Here is a 16,227-nt window from a genome sequence, read left to right as displayed (position 1 = left end):
CAAAATCCCACACGCCCGTATGGCCTACACGGCCTAAATCAATCCAGCCCATGTGTTGCACACTGCCTGCCTGGCCATCACATGGTCGTGCCATGCTCGCATGGCCTAGCCTCGTTGAACACACGGCCGTGTTAAGGCACACGGCCTACCACAAGGGCAACCACAAGCCCATGTAGTGTCGACAAAAAGCCAAAAACCACGTTTTCTTCGTAATCAAGTACACACCTGTATCGTTTTCAGCGTAAAAGCAACTCCAAGCAATCCTCAACCTAAAATTGATCAATATTTCACTCCATTAATCACTTAAACAATCAAATTAAACTAAAATCAAAATGCGGTATTCATCTATCGAACGAAAAACCATTACCTTAGATCGAACAACGACGTCTCTTCACCATTATGGCACCGATCAAGTAACTTCAGCTTTTTAACCTTTTCCAAACATAAAACGAATCCCATTAACCACTATCCATAACCTAAAACAAAAAAGGGTACATACCACACTTACCGATAACATAAGAAAAAGTGCCGAAGAACGAGATGCGAAACAACGATAGTAAGGAAAAAAATGAAAACAATAGTAAGAATAGGGAAAGAATTCGGCAGAGAACAAAGAAGATGAGAAAGAAAGAAGAAGAAAAATCAAAAAAGAAGAAGTGGAAGAGAAGATGATCAGTTTTTTTCTACAGAGAGAATTTTTGGGAAACTATTTTACTTAAATCCCACCACCTACCTTATCTCAATCCCTTAATTTTCTCTCTCAACTCCCATTACACATACATCACTCAGAATCCCGGTTCAGCAGAACTTTGGTCGAACTTTAAGCAAAAATGCTACTCCTTGCCATCGCAGAGAATCGAACACAAGCCCTCCAACACACCAACACTCCACTTAACCACTAGCCAGCTTGCCCATTATGATATGGCTTTGCAAACAATTAAATAAAAGCTTACTGAACAAGAGTGAGACTTACCTTAGAAAAATTTCAAAATTTGCCAAAGGCATGGCTTGAGCTTGGAACCTCCCACATACACCTAGAACACTTAAGCACTAAAGCAGACATATATTTGTGTCAAAGCAATGAATAAGAATTCCAAGCCAAATCAAAGAGAATCCAACAATAGGTGGATCAATTAGAGGAGTTTTTCTGAATAAAATCCCAAGCGGGTACTCCATTGGAAGAGGTCGTACATGATGTCTCTAATTTTGATTCTTAGGACCAATGTATCATCAATAACAATTTTTTAGAATTAAATCTTGAAAGTCAACAAGAGTTTGGATCCGAAGTACGATGAGCCGATAAATGACGTCATGACGTATCGACATGTTTACACATAAATCAAGTCTTTTCTCCCAGTTAAACTCTAGTATCTTTTCCCAATTGAACTCTGACTAATCTATGATATTTTAGTCATATTAACACTCCAACATTATCCTATTTAAAGGGTCTTTGTAACAGTGTTTAGTGAGTTCATAAAATATTGATTTGCCACAAACCGCAGTGGCAAATTAAGTAAATTTTGGCACTTAACGCTTATTTTCTAGGCATTTTATATTTTTTATTGCATTTTTCTATTTCGTAGGTTAGATTCAAATTATTGCAAAATAAGCATTTTTAAGCATGTTTTTAGTGTTTTGAAGACCCGTTGGGCCAACTGGGCCTCGGGGAATAACTAATAGGCCATTTGAGTATGTATGGTGTTATTTCAAGGCAAGGAACACAAGAAACGACAGTTGTGTTGTGACATAGGGAGGTCCATGTTGTGACACAGAACTTCAAAGCTGCCGGGGCTAAAACACATCCCACTTTGTGATAAGGAATTTTACCCACATCACGAGAATGTGACAAATTATGGAAAGATTCAATCGTATCTTCACGACAACGTTGTGACGAGGATTTTCTCGATGTCATGATGACTCGATGAAATTTGGAAATATACAGCCAGTCGTATCTTTACTTTCTATCTTTTTATTTTAAAACATGTTATCAGCATGATTCTCTTTTATTTTATAATACGATTACTCCAAATCTACTACTCAAGTTGTTCTTGATTGTTTTTTAGAGCTATTGTAATTTCAATTTTCAATTGAGGCCTGAGCATTATGGGTAATCATTAGAGCCTTTAACCACTCAGATCTTTAGGTATATTTTACTATGATTTTTTTATTATATCATATTTATTATAATTGGAGACTAATCATGAGAACATGAATAGATAGATTCTAATTTGAAATCCACATATGTTTGCAGTGGTGATTATGAAATAAAAAATCAATGGAGGCGTTTAGAAGTTTGTCCTACTAGATTTGTTGCATTCCCCAAAGTGAATGCGAACATAAAGAAAAGAAAATATATAATTATGGACCACAAAAAGTAGGAACATAGTAATAAATAAGATAACAATGAGAGTTCTCAAGATAACTCTTCAAAGGGTAAGGATATCTTATGTTATTAATGTGATATGAAAGATTATTAGCCACATATATGGCGTATCCCCAAATATTTTGTTTACATTAATATTCTTTGAGGAATGATATGAGAATGTAGTCTTGAATTCTATCATTACAGATATAATATATTTATCTTATTTGATACTGAAAAAAACAAATATTATTCTAAAATTTGATAGTACAAAATTAGTTGAAAGCTCCAAAAGAGCTAATATATCAATATCTAAAAGCACAAAATTTGTGATGGTTAATGCATTAGTTTTGAAAGATATTCATTATAATGGATATCATATTGAGATTGTGAATAAAAATAGATTATATTTATATGAATCACTATTGGTGTAAATAACTATTGGTGTAAATATCTATTTTGAAAGGATGAAAAAAGGGAGGATTAAGTTACTGATTTGATTTGAAGATTTTGGCATATTCCTTGAAGCGAATATTGCGTATAATTGTTTGGAAATTATATTTATTTTGTTGACTTAGTGGCATCAGAAACTACACATTGATTTAGACATTTCTAGTAGTTAATGTCACAATAGTGTTTATATGTGGATACAAAGTAAAAGGACTGACAGTAAAATTATCAATTTGTCACAATTTATATTGACATTGATAGTACAATTGAAATGTATGTTAAAATAAACCAAAAGTTTATTATACAAATGCATTTACTACTTGGCGTGACTAGTTAGACCATCCTGGATCATATATGATGCGAAAATTAATTGAGAATTCATATGGACATTCATTAAAGAACCAGAAGATTCTTTAATTTAAAGAATTCTCATTTGTTGCTTATTCTCAATGAAAATTGATTATTAGAAACTCACTAGCTAAATTTGAGATTTAATGTCTTGCATTTCTAAAATGAATATGGGTCCATTCATCCACCATGTGGATAATTTTGATAATATATGGTTCCTGGTAGATACATCTACAAAATAATCACATGTGTTATTACCTTGCAACCTGTAGTGCAAAATTGCTTGTTTAAATAATTAATTTCAGATTATGCAATTAAGGCAATTCATCTTGCTAATGCTAATGAATTTATATCTCAATCTTTTATTGATTGTTGTATATGAGATTGAAAATCTTTTGTAAAAGCATGTTATTTATGTGCATAACAGTTTAGAAAAATTATTGATTGAACGTATCTGATTAATATTTAAACCATTACTTATGAGAACTAAACTTCCTATTTCAACATGAGATTATGTTGATTTATGTGTTGTACGCGTCAAACCAATAAGTTATAAATATTCCCCATTACAGTTGGTGTTTTAGTCAAGAGCTAAATATTTCTCTTTTTCTCATTTTGTATGTGCATATATGTTCTAATTACTCCATCACAACACACAAATATGAGTGAATCCTCAAAGAAAGTTGAGAATATATATTAATTACAAGTCTCATTGTATTATTAGATATTTTGAATGTATTGGAGATTCAATTATGACATGATTTGTGATTACTATTTTGATTCGATAGTTTTCCTGACATTAGGGGGAGAGAAATTATAACTTGTTATGAGTTAGGGTGAGAGTAATTTGAACTAGAAGTTCAACAAGGATAACTCCTTACAAGTTTCAAATATAAAAATTCTCATAAAAGAAAATAATAAATCTAGATGGTCATATAGTGAAGACGGGTGCTCCAGAAGAGACCCAAGACATAACTAATAAGTAAAACTCCATAAGAGATTCAGGCACCTGAAACTGAAGATTAAAATAGTGAATATAACAGATTTTGATAAGTTATGTCAATTCAAGAAAATGTCGAACCGATAATAAAAGTGGTCGACAATGGTTTTGCATGCAATATTTTTGCTAAAATAATGAAATAAAAAGAGAATCTTGAATAAATCTATTAAGAAATATAGATATGGATTAGATTGTTCAAAATAGAAAGACACAAGTCAAGTACAATTAAATTCGTGGAGTTTTTTTATCGGTAGTCCAAATACCTAAAGCTATAAAGCTAGTGAGGGTACAAATGAAGTAGTTTTTCAAAAGTGAAATAAAAATATGAAGTTTTTCGCTAAGCCTTGATATTGATTATGAAAGGATATAATATTCTTTTGTGGTGGATGCAATAACCTTTAGATATATTATTAAATTGACAATTCATAAAATATTTAACTTCTGTCTAATGGTTGTTGTTACAACTTTTTGTGAATCACTATATAGTAAAGGTTATATTGAAATCCTTGAAGGATTTAGTATGACAGAAGCATATTGAAGTTCTCGGGAAATTGTTCATTTATATGAATTGAAATAATTTGAACATATGTGGTAAATTTGACATACTGAATAGTAGTTGAAAGAGGATTATAAAATGATCCAAAATACTTATTTCTGCTTTTATAAAAGAATCATGATTAAAGTTTGCTATGATTACTGTTGAAACTCCTGAAGAGATCAAAATGTATTTCCCCCAAATTTTCCCTCACTCATGACTTTCAAAAGAATATTGATATAAATACTTAGCAAATACATTCAAATAGCTATTTGAAAAACTAGTATTCAAGATTGAATACGTAGAATATGAGAAAGTATGTGATGTTTTCATGAGGGGAAGTAAATACGCGTTGTACTACTTTTCCCTTAACCGAGGTTTTGTCCCATTGGGTTTTCCTAGTAAGGTTTTTAACGAGGCAGCATATTATGCATATTATAGATATGTGTACTCTTTTTCCTTCATCAGGAATTTATTTCCTACAAAGTTTTTATCTTAGTAAGGTTTTAAAGAGACACATTATCAACCAATGGACATCTAAGAGGGAGTGTTATGAATATCTTATTAAGTGGATGTCCATCAAGATCAAGATAAGTTTTGATGTACTTAAAATTCTAATAGTAATTAGAATTAGATCTCTACTTCATTTATACTTTTTATGCCTATTAATAGAGACTTTGGAGAAGCATTGTAAAAATTTCGATTGATCAATAAAATACGTTTTCTCTTTACTCTCCCATTTTCTTTATTATTTACTTTCTCTTTTTATTTGATAACAAGAAGAAAATAAAGACAATTAACAAAAACAATAAATAAACAAAAATATTTCATAAGAAGAAACATAAGCAATAAATAAATAAAATTAATTAATTCATTTAAAATAGGATAAAAATATAAAAATATTATTATATCTATATTTAATCTTATAAACTAAAAAGTGTTTAATATAAAAAATATTTTAACTCTATTTAATCTAAAAGTCACTCAAAATTACAAATGATCTATTGTAAATATTATACGCTGTATTTTTGTTGAAATTAGATAAAAAATTAGCAGTAAAATTTACAATAATAATTTAAAATTTTGACCAAAAATAAATGATTTTTTATTTAACAAATAAATATTTTTTAATTTAAAATTTATCAAAATTTGATATGGTCTCTCCGCTTACAAATTATATTTTAAAATAGTATGTTATTTTCTAAATTAAGAAAAACTAAAATTTAAATATTACAAATTATTATAAGAATTAAAAAATAAAATATTGAAATACAATTACTTTTAAACTATCGGAATTTAAATTTTAGTAGTTAAAGAAATTATAGTTACAATTTTAAACTGAAACATATATGTTACTTTAAACTTACAAAGTAGTTTTAGTATCGGTAATTTTTACTAATAATAAAATTACAGAATTATAATTTTAAATTGGATGGACTATATTAAAAATTTGATATACATTCAAGGGCATTTATGATTTTATTCCATTTTTGATTGAAGAATCTCTTTCAAATGAGATGCCGCCCTTAGACAATGATGACGGTTCAGATTATATCATAAATGGCCTGTGAATGTATATAAAATTTTCAATATAATCCACCCACTTTAAAATTATATTTAAAAATAGGATGTTATTTTTCAATATTAATAAATAGATATTTCAAAATATTAAAGTTTATTATTTTATTCACCTTCAAATTTTTCTAGCAAGTGATTATTCATTTTTAAGAAATAGTATACTGCTATCTTTTAAAATATTAAAAATTTGGGAGTTGAATTATAATTTTGTAATTTTTATTATTCGTAAAAATATACCAATATTAAAACTACTTTTTAAGTTTAAAAGCAACATATAAGTTTTAATTTAAGATTGTTAGTATAATTTCTTTAACTAGAAAATTATAAATTCCCATATTTTAAAAGTAATTTTATTTCAATATTTTTATATTTTTAATTCCTATAATATTTTTTAATTTTAATTTTTATTTTTTAATTTAGAAAATAACATACTAGTTTAAAATATAATTTGCAAGTGGAGAGATCATATCGAAATTTTGATAAATTTTAAACTGGATAGACTGTAGAAATTTTGATAAACATTCAGGGAATATCATGATATTACTCCATATTATATTTGAGCATTTCATCTTTCTTTGCCCAAAGTGGAAAATGATTTCTGCAGGATACAACTTACAAGTTGTTCCTGCTTGCTTCACTGAAGTCGGACTCTAGGGGCGTCGGTTTTTGAAGTCGGACACTTCTTCACCAGCCGATTTTGCCTACTTTGCTAAATAATTATACAACCATACACTCTGCAAAATAATTTTTTTAACTCACATATATGAAAAAAGAAAAGGAAAAAAAAAAGCCTACACTATGATTACAATGCATCAGATGATATTTCTTTTGGATTTGGAATATAAATTCAGTTTTTTTTTTTAAAACTTATTTAGTTCACAGTTTTGCTAACCCAAAACACATATAGTAAAACCACTATAAAATAATATTCTTTTAAGACCTGAAAAAATACTATTTTATCGAGGTTATTTGTTTATCGATAAATGAATATTTTATTAATTTATCGATAAATTAACATTTATTATTTTAGAGAATATTTCATACTTTATGCATGAGTTTTCTTTCTTTTAAAATCAAAATTCAATATGCATTTAGGTGCAATGAATCAAAGTTAATTGGTTCATGTAACAAAAAAAAAAAAAAAGAGTTAATTAATTGGTTCATGTAACCAAAAAGAAAAAGAGTTAATGGTTTCAAAATCCAATACGTATATATTCATTCGATAGGTAACAAATTTTATTATAAATAAACACATGTACATATTAAAATATTGTAATTCATATAACCTTTTCTTCCATGGCTTCCCATTTGAAAGGTGTAAGAAAGTCTACATTGACAGATGAGATGAGAAAAGCATTATGTGAGTACAAAAATAAACATCCCTCTTCAAGTCAAAAAGATTTGCAATAGTGGGTTTAACAAACATTTGATCTATCAGTTAGCCAATCAACAATATCAAATACTCTTAAAAAGTCATCTGAATATTTGTCAAAAGAGATAAAGAATAGCAATGTTAATATGCACAAATCAACCAAATATCCCGAATTAGAGAAGGTATTGTATGAGTGGTTTCTCCAAAATCAAGAGAAAGTAAACATGATTAGAGAAATGATTCAAACTAAAGCAAAAGTGTTTCTGCAGAAATTGCAAATTCCGAATTTTACTTCTCAATGGGTTGGCTAGAACGGTTTAAGGCAAGACATGAGATTAAGTCTTATTGAAGATTTGGTGAAAGTGGTTCAGTTATTATGGAGAATATTGAAGATGCTTTACCTCAAATAAGAGCTAAATTGGAAAATTTTGATTGGAAGGATATCTATAATATGGATGAAATAGGCTTATTTTATCGTTTGCAAGCAGATCATTCACTGGTTACAAAGCAGTTAAAAGGACAAAAAAAAAATACAAGGAAAGACTTACTGTTGTGGTTTGTTGCAATGTGGATGGTTCAAATAAAGTGTCTTTTTGGGTTGTTGGTAAGTTTGCTAATCCTAGATGCTTTAAACATGTGAATATTGACAATCTTAACTATCATTATCAAGCCAATAAAAAAAATGGATGATTGGATTAATTTTTCAAGATTTTGTCTGCTGGTTTGGTGCTAGAATGACTAGTAAAAAAATGTTGCTTATAGTAAACAATTGCCCAGCCCATTCCAAGGTTATTGAAGGTTTGAGAAACATTGAATTATTCTTTTTGCCTCCAAATTCAACATAAAAAATTCAATCATGTCATGCTGAAAGTATTAGAATAGTTAAGATTTATTATCGACGTCACTTTTATTCTAGTATCTTGGAAGGTTCCGAGAAAGGAGAAATAAATCCTGAAAAGATTAATGTATTGGATGCAATCCATTTTATTAATGTTGCTTGGAATATTGATGTGAAGCCTCCAACTATTGCAAATTTTTTCCGACATTGCAAAATTCGATCCGAGGAGGATATGCCTCTTGAACAAGAAATTGGTGATATTGAAGATATTCATAAATTAAAAGAAGTAATTTTTTATTTACACTATAAAAATGTTATGGATGTTGAACAGATTTTGAATTATCCAAGTGAAAATGAATATTTGATGGAGTCACCTACGGATGAAGAACTTATTGATAAATTATTCAAGGAGTAATGAATGTGTCAATTGATGATGAGTAAGATTCGGATGACAACAGTGTTTTGCCACATGTTTCTCTAAAAGAGGCTTTTCTAGTTGTGGATATCTTGAAGAATTATTTAATACAATATGAAGAAGAAGAAGTAGTTAACTATAGATGCATATTTTAGCAAAGAATAAAATTGAAAAAATAAGAATTATGTAGAAAACATTTTAGTTTTATGTATTGTATATAAAAATCTTAATATATTTAATGAATTATTATTTTATATTTTCATTGGGCCTTTAAAGATTTTTTCTAAAATTATTATATTATGCATTTAGCTAGATTATTATTTTATCCTCTTGACTTAAGTCGGGACTCAAAAATTTATTATCTAACTAAGATTATTAATTTATCGAATATTCATTTATCGAAGTTTTAGTGTAGAAAAAAATTGTAGTCTGTCATGAAAACTGTAAAATATATACCAAGTAAAGCTTTTATTACTTTTGCCCGTTTATATATTTGTTTATTTCATATGTCAAAGATTATCAAAGCTTGATTCCGCCACAACCACTCTTATTAAAACAATCGGAAGACAATATAGGTTTTAAGACAAAGAAGAAAATATCAAAAGCACACCATTAAAATCTGATCTCTCTTTAAAAGCAAGCATGAGAATTCAAAGCAACCAATATCCTAGTTGCAAGCTTCGGGATTAGCCAAGAGGTAAGCTTCAACAGGCTTGTAAACTCCCTCACTTCCTTTAATGAGAGCCTTGATTTCATCTTCAGTGATTACATTGTCCCCAACAGTGTAAAATTTCATCGAGCTCTTGCAAATACTTCCTCCACCTGCAGCTGCCTCAAATTTGTTATCATAGCTAATTTTTTCAAGCTTGTCCCCCAAAGGCCCACCTTCTATTAAACTGTAATTATATGAAAAATTATTTTCGTCATGTCCTCCGATCTGGTGCTTCATATATTGGAATGGAAGGCCTAAAGAAATAAATACTTGTTATCCAACATACTCGTGTAAAACAAGCTAAAGAAAGGCCAATGAAAGTGAAAATGAAAGAACTAACCTTCAACAAAGTTGATTTTTACGATACCTCCAGAGCTAGGATTGGCTTCAACCTCAATACTCTTGACTGCATTACGTGCAGCCGTGGGCCAAACGTTCGGAGCTTCAACAGTAAAGGCCTTGAAAAGCCTGGAAGGGGCGACTGGGGAGGTAGATTCATAGTCATAAGTGACAACACCCATGATTCTAATATTAGCTGAGACTTTGAGTTCAAAGAAGAGAAGAGGTGGATGATGGAGTGGTTGAGGTGTGAGATGATAGAGAGCTAGGATGCTATTTATAGCTGAACTTGAAGCGTAAAAATTTATTATTCTCATTTTTTAATTTGGATTTTATATCCAACATTGTTATTAATTTTCATTGAATTGGTACTAGTCAAAATAAGCATCCCAGAAGTTCTTAGTAAATATCCCATTGATGACTTCAAATATAGTATCAGTTTGTCTTCTACTTATTTATTTTATTGTTTTCAATAATGCTTACTTAAAATATAGAGTGAATGATAAAATATGCAGAGACCCAGGATTCAATTAATTTGATGTGTAGACGGTTTTATCAGCATTCATTAAAACTTATGTATTATTATTTTATGGATTGCTTTTATTAAATTCAAAATAAATTGGGTTAGTTAAAATTCTTTTCTTTTTAAATGTAATGTTAATCAATACCATATGAAAACAGACAGTGAACTTTCAATAGAATAAAACGAATGCAACTTGGATTAACTAGTTTATTATCTTAGCAAAAGAAAGAAAAACTAGTTTATTATCAAAGTGAGAAAAAGTAAACAAAATAGAATATAATATGTTTAAATATTATGTAGAAATCAAGTAGCCTGCGAAACATGTAGTTGAATATAATATATTTAAATATGCTAGATGTTTTTTTACTCTTATTTATACAATGTACAGTAAGGGAGAAGGTTAAGGAGGGGATCATGGTACTGCAGAGGAGGTCGAGAGTTAGATCTGGGATAAAGACAAGTTGACTGAGAAGACAATTGCTCAAAGTAACTTTAGGGCATAAGGGGTCAATCATTTCTTCCTCATTTTCAAGGTATTTACAGGAGAGATCCTCTTTTCTATTAATATGACGTGCTATGATATACATTTAGCCCCGCTAAAAGTGTAAAGGATAATAGTCATATATCATGAGAATCTATCAGTAAGAGATTGTTATGCCTAAATAGACTCTTTATTGTCTTGTTCACATTGGGAGAGTGTGGTCAGATTCCTTAAGGAATAGATGGATGGTCAGGTGAGGGTTATCTTCAATCAAAGTCAATAAGAGAGTTAATAATGTTTCTAGCACTGACATCTGTCTTCGTGGTGGAGGGATATAATAATAACCCCCTAACTTGAACAGGAGGTTATAAAATGGCTTTCGGTGAGACATGATCTAAATTTAGGCATTTAATGATGGGAGAGTGTTTGCCTTGCTGGAGAAGATGAAGAAGCACTAGAATCCTAAGAGTAACTATAACGCCTTTAACCTGACCCAAATTACCAGGTCTTGATCTTGGGTGTTACAACACAAATCACTTAGCTAAATTTCAAAACAGTTGGCAAGTACTCTTTATTTAAAAATGTAATTCTTATCATTTTATTTAAAGACTCAAAATCAAAGAAACAAAAGATAGTATTTAGAAATAACAGATTACATCAAATTTGTTACAACACATTAACAAAACAAAGTTTACTAAAGATAGTGTCCTAGGGCGTTATTCTATAATATGTCCCATTTACAAATAGTCCATTGTATGTTTAATAATCCACATCGCTGTTACCTTGGCACACTCTTGGTGTCGTCCCTCCCGTCATATTCCCTTACCACACTACCTAAAACATAAACATAACATTTGTAAGTTCAGGAGAACTTAGTGATAGTTAATATAGAATACCTTGGTGGATAATTTTATAATATCGTATGAATATTTGTGTGCTAACTACCATTCTCAACATCTTACTTCTGTTTTTGGAAAATGCTTTCACAATTACAGGCTTAGACTTACACGCTAACTACCATACTCTTAGCGTACCAGTTCTTCCTTAACTACCTGATTGACTTGAGATTCTTCCAGACCTTTCATAAATTTTTTCTTTCTCTTAAAAACCAAAAAAGTACTTTTCAAAAGAATATACCTTCAGAGCCGATTTCATGCAAACCATCTCTTCACACATACACTTATTCCAGAACTGTTATTTACATATACTGTCTACTGGTAGATCCTTACACCTTTGACAGATTCCCATGATGAGTTGGATTCCATCAATTTACCAAATCGAATCATTTTCTAATTCAACCTCAATACATGCTTATACTGATAATGAATTATCTAGATCGTTATAGAACACAAATCTACCCAAGGTGACAAACAACTCTGATTCCATAAGATTTCAGAGTAAGACATATTACTATTCAGATATGGCGGATACCAGATAATCAGATTTCAATACTATATAACACAGTCGAACTCAAATTGACAATTTCTTATGTCTTTCATAACCAAAAATACACCCAGATTCGAAACTAAAAGATTACTATGGCAGATACCTTTTTTTGAACATAAAGATACACGCTTCTTTTGAAGAACTTAAAAACTTATTCGATTACATCACAGATCTAATTCAACCAAATTAACTTCGGATGAATCATAACCTTATCATAGCAACATCAATCACAGAACACTCAGAATTTATCCAAAACATACAGAAAGGGTGGATAATCATATTCTACCATACATATTTAGTAGAGTACGCCATGAGGGCGAAACAGAATATGCCATAAGGGCAACATACAAAATCACATGTTTACTACCCTGACGAACTTTTCCTAAAAGGTGCCATGAGTTTCTTTTTTATGGACTTGTACATAAATTTCATGTATCGTGATCTACCAGTTCGATCTACACATTATCGAAGGCTACACCATGAACATTCATACATTCATACTTGACATGGGTCTCAGCCACATGGATTTACACACTTTCATGTATCATGATTTACTAGTCCAATCTTCATTTTATTAGAGGCTACAACATGAGTGTTTTCATATCCTCTGATGCCATGGGTCTCAACCTCATGGTCTTACACTTGTTTTCATTCATGATCTACCAATTTGGTTGTAACACCCCAGGTCTGGTGGATCTAAGGTTTTGGCTTATAGTAGTAAAATAGTCTATATGGCGATGTGTAATCTGCCCAATTTCTTATTGTAGTGTATATATGAGAGCGTTTAGTAACCGCCAGATATGTAGGCAAGGATTTTGTTTCATGCTATTTTATTATATTACGGAGAAGTTTGTGTTAGGCGATAAAGGCTAAGTATGGTATGAGTTGGCACCAAATGAAACAGGCCGTTTTTAGTCAAATCAGAATAGTAGTTTCGGGACCAAAAATCTGAGGTCAAAAAATTTATTTTATTATTATTTTAATTTCTACTGCATGATTGAATGTTTGTGTGAAAATCTCGTTTAAAAATTTTATCGTTTGATTGGTTAATTTGTTAAAAAGGACTAAATGACGTAAAGTGCAAAAGTGTCATTTTATTAGTTAAGAGTGTTAAATAGCTTTGGTTTTTAAATATGGTGGCCTTAAGAGGTAATTAAACCATTTGAAACATTAGTGGACTTATATGGACACATTTTAGGTGTATTAAATGGTTTATTATTAAAGGTTAATTATGTAATTTAATTATTAAACATAAAATAAATAAAACAAAGTTAATTAAACGTTCCCATTATCATTTTATAACCGAAAATTAAAGAAGAACAAGAATAAAAATAGGGTTCTTCATTTTGCTAAGCAAAATTCAAGCAATTAGGTATGTATTTTGATTCATTTTTAATGATTTATATGTTTTTGAGATCATTGCTTCGCATTCTAGCTAGCCCATACCTTAAATTTTGAAACTGTTAAAGATTTATCATGTTTCCATTGTTGAATGTTTGAGTAATTTGATGTTGATGATAGATTATAAAGGTTTGTTGATAGATAAACTAGTTTTGTAAAGTTATTTTTGACAAAAATGTCAAAAAGGGATTAATTTGTGAAAATGTAACATTATGTGAGTAAAAGTGTGAATAAATCAAAGATATGGGCTGCTAGGGACTTCATTAAAATTTGGCTAAGCATGGGTTTATGATTAATTACATGAAATTGCAATTTTATGTGATAGGGACTAAATTGTAAATGTGTGAAATATTAAGGGAAAATGTGTAAATTGCCAAAATATGAATTAAAGGTTAAATTGAATGGACCAAATGTTGAATGTGTTAAATTTGATAATATATAGATCAAGATAAGCCGAGATCAGGGAAAAGGAAAAGTGGACAAATAGTCGATAATTTCTATCCGAGCGATACTATGTAAGTTCGAATAATTAGAATTGAAATTTTAAATACTTGTTATTATTTGAAATGAATGCATGTAATTGAGTAAATGATCTACTTGAAATTTTGAATGCTTTATTGATATCGTCTGATGGTTACCGAGCCTCGTTTGAATCGTAGGAATTCGTAGGATACGAGTGACATGTCATTAGGGTTACAGTTTAGGTCGAGATCCTGCATGTGTTGCGGACTCACCGCAAGCTCTTATGAGCTTACGAATATATCAGCTCGTAAGAGCTTACTGTTCTCAGCTCGTCAGAGCTTACTATTTCTTGCTCGATAGAGCTTACTGTTCATCAGCTCAGGAGGAGCTTACTGATCATAGCTTGAAAGAGTGAATACGATAATGAATTGACAGATTACCAATTAATACACTTAGTGTGTATCACCTGTGTATCTATCGATATTCTAATACGTTTAATGGGCATAATTCTGCTATTAGTTATACAGATGAATTACTGGTTATATAAATGGATCTCGATTATATGAATGAGGATGAATTGTTACATATGTTATACATGTTACATGAATTTGGTATGGTATAATACATTGATGTATGAAATTGAGATAAAGGTTGATTATATGTACATATGAGACTAATATATTGATGAATGTTTTTGTATAGGCATTTGGCAAGTATACTTTGTTTAATTGTTTGATTATGTATAAATGGTAAGTTAAATTCTAAATTATACGGGCTTATTAAGCTATAAAGCTTACTCTGTTTCCTTTCCGTGTTTTATAGAGGTTCGATAGCTCGCTCGATTCGGATAAAGTCAGAGATACACATCACACTATCCAGTAGCTGATTGGTACCTTTGACTCAGATATATGTAAATATGGCATGTATAGGCTAGTTATAAGGATGATAGTTATGGTTATTTGAGCTAGTGATTTTGGTACATGTTGTGGTATAAGATAAAGCCATGTGATTTGGCTTAACTTGGTATAATGCTTTGGTTGCATATATGTATTCAAATATGGTATGTTTTGGCAAGTAGAAGATGGAATGGAAATATGAAAATGTTGTCTTGATATGTGATAGGTGTATGGATGGAAAATGCTTGATTATAATATTGAATACCATGTTCAGTTGTCATATGGTTTGAATATTGAATTTATGAAGTGTATGAATTATGTTATTGAAGTAGGTTGATAAAGCATGATTGAAATTGGTATAATATGTGTATGAGATGTTGTGGATTGGCTGCCTATTGAGTTATATAATGTTGCAAATTATGCTTGTGCAGGTATGTATAAATAGGGTGGCAAAATGGCTTTGCAAATAGCTTATTTTTGTCCACACAGGCAAAGACACGGGCGTGTGCCTTGGCCGTGTGTGACACACGGTCATGTTACATGGCCGTGTGTCCCCTGGTGTTGAAATTAAAATCAAGTCAGTATGCTCTGCATTGCCTCACATACGGGCGTGTGACTTGGTCGTGTGGCATAAGTCAGTATACCCTACAAGATTGGCACAGCCTGGCACACGGGTGTGTATGGCCATTTTTAGGGCACACAAGCTAGCCACATGGGCATGTGTGTTGGCCATGTGACCCAAGTTAGAGAGTTACACAGTGTGGGACATGGGCTAGGACACGACCATGTGCTCCTATTTCGAATGTCCACACGGCCTATGACACGGGCGTGTCTGGTGGCCGTGTGAGACACACGGCCTAGCCACACGAGCATGTGTCACCTGTTTTGAGAAAAATTTTCTATGAGCTTCAAATGTTTTAAAAGTTATCAGTTTAGTCCCGAAACAATCCCAATGCATGTTTAGGGCCTCGTAGGCTCGTATTAGGGACAAATTGGTTGAGTTTAAATGATGAATGTATGAAAGAATGTTATGTATGCTAAATGGATGTTTAATTGTTTCATAAGTCCG

General features: G+C 30.8%; 1 protein-coding gene across 1 annotated transcript; it reads right to left on the bottom strand.

Moving 5' to 3' along the window:
• Nucleotides 1-9,414: 9,414 nt before the first annotated feature.
• On the bottom strand, nucleotides 9,415-10,215 carry LOC108488590 (pathogenesis-related protein STH-2-like). The gene is made up of 2 exons (XM_017792877.2): nucleotides 9,951-10,215; nucleotides 9,415-9,864 (listed from the first exon to the last, which is right to left on the bottom strand). Exons 1-2 carry the CDS (start codon nucleotides 10,129-10,131, stop codon nucleotides 9,566-9,568), a joined length of 480 nt encoding a protein of 159 aa, XP_017648366.1. The 5' UTR covers nucleotides 10,132-10,215; the 3' UTR covers nucleotides 9,415-9,565.
• Between the last annotated feature and the right edge of the window lie 6,012 nt (nucleotides 10,216-16,227).

This window comes from Gossypium arboreum, chromosome 10 (assembly GCF_025698485.1).
Source record: "Gossypium arboreum isolate Shixiya-1 chromosome 10, ASM2569848v2, whole genome shotgun sequence".
Taxonomy (NCBI): Eukaryota; Viridiplantae; Streptophyta; class Magnoliopsida; order Malvales; family Malvaceae; genus Gossypium; species Gossypium arboreum.
This window is presented reverse-complemented; position numbering and strand designations above follow the sequence as displayed.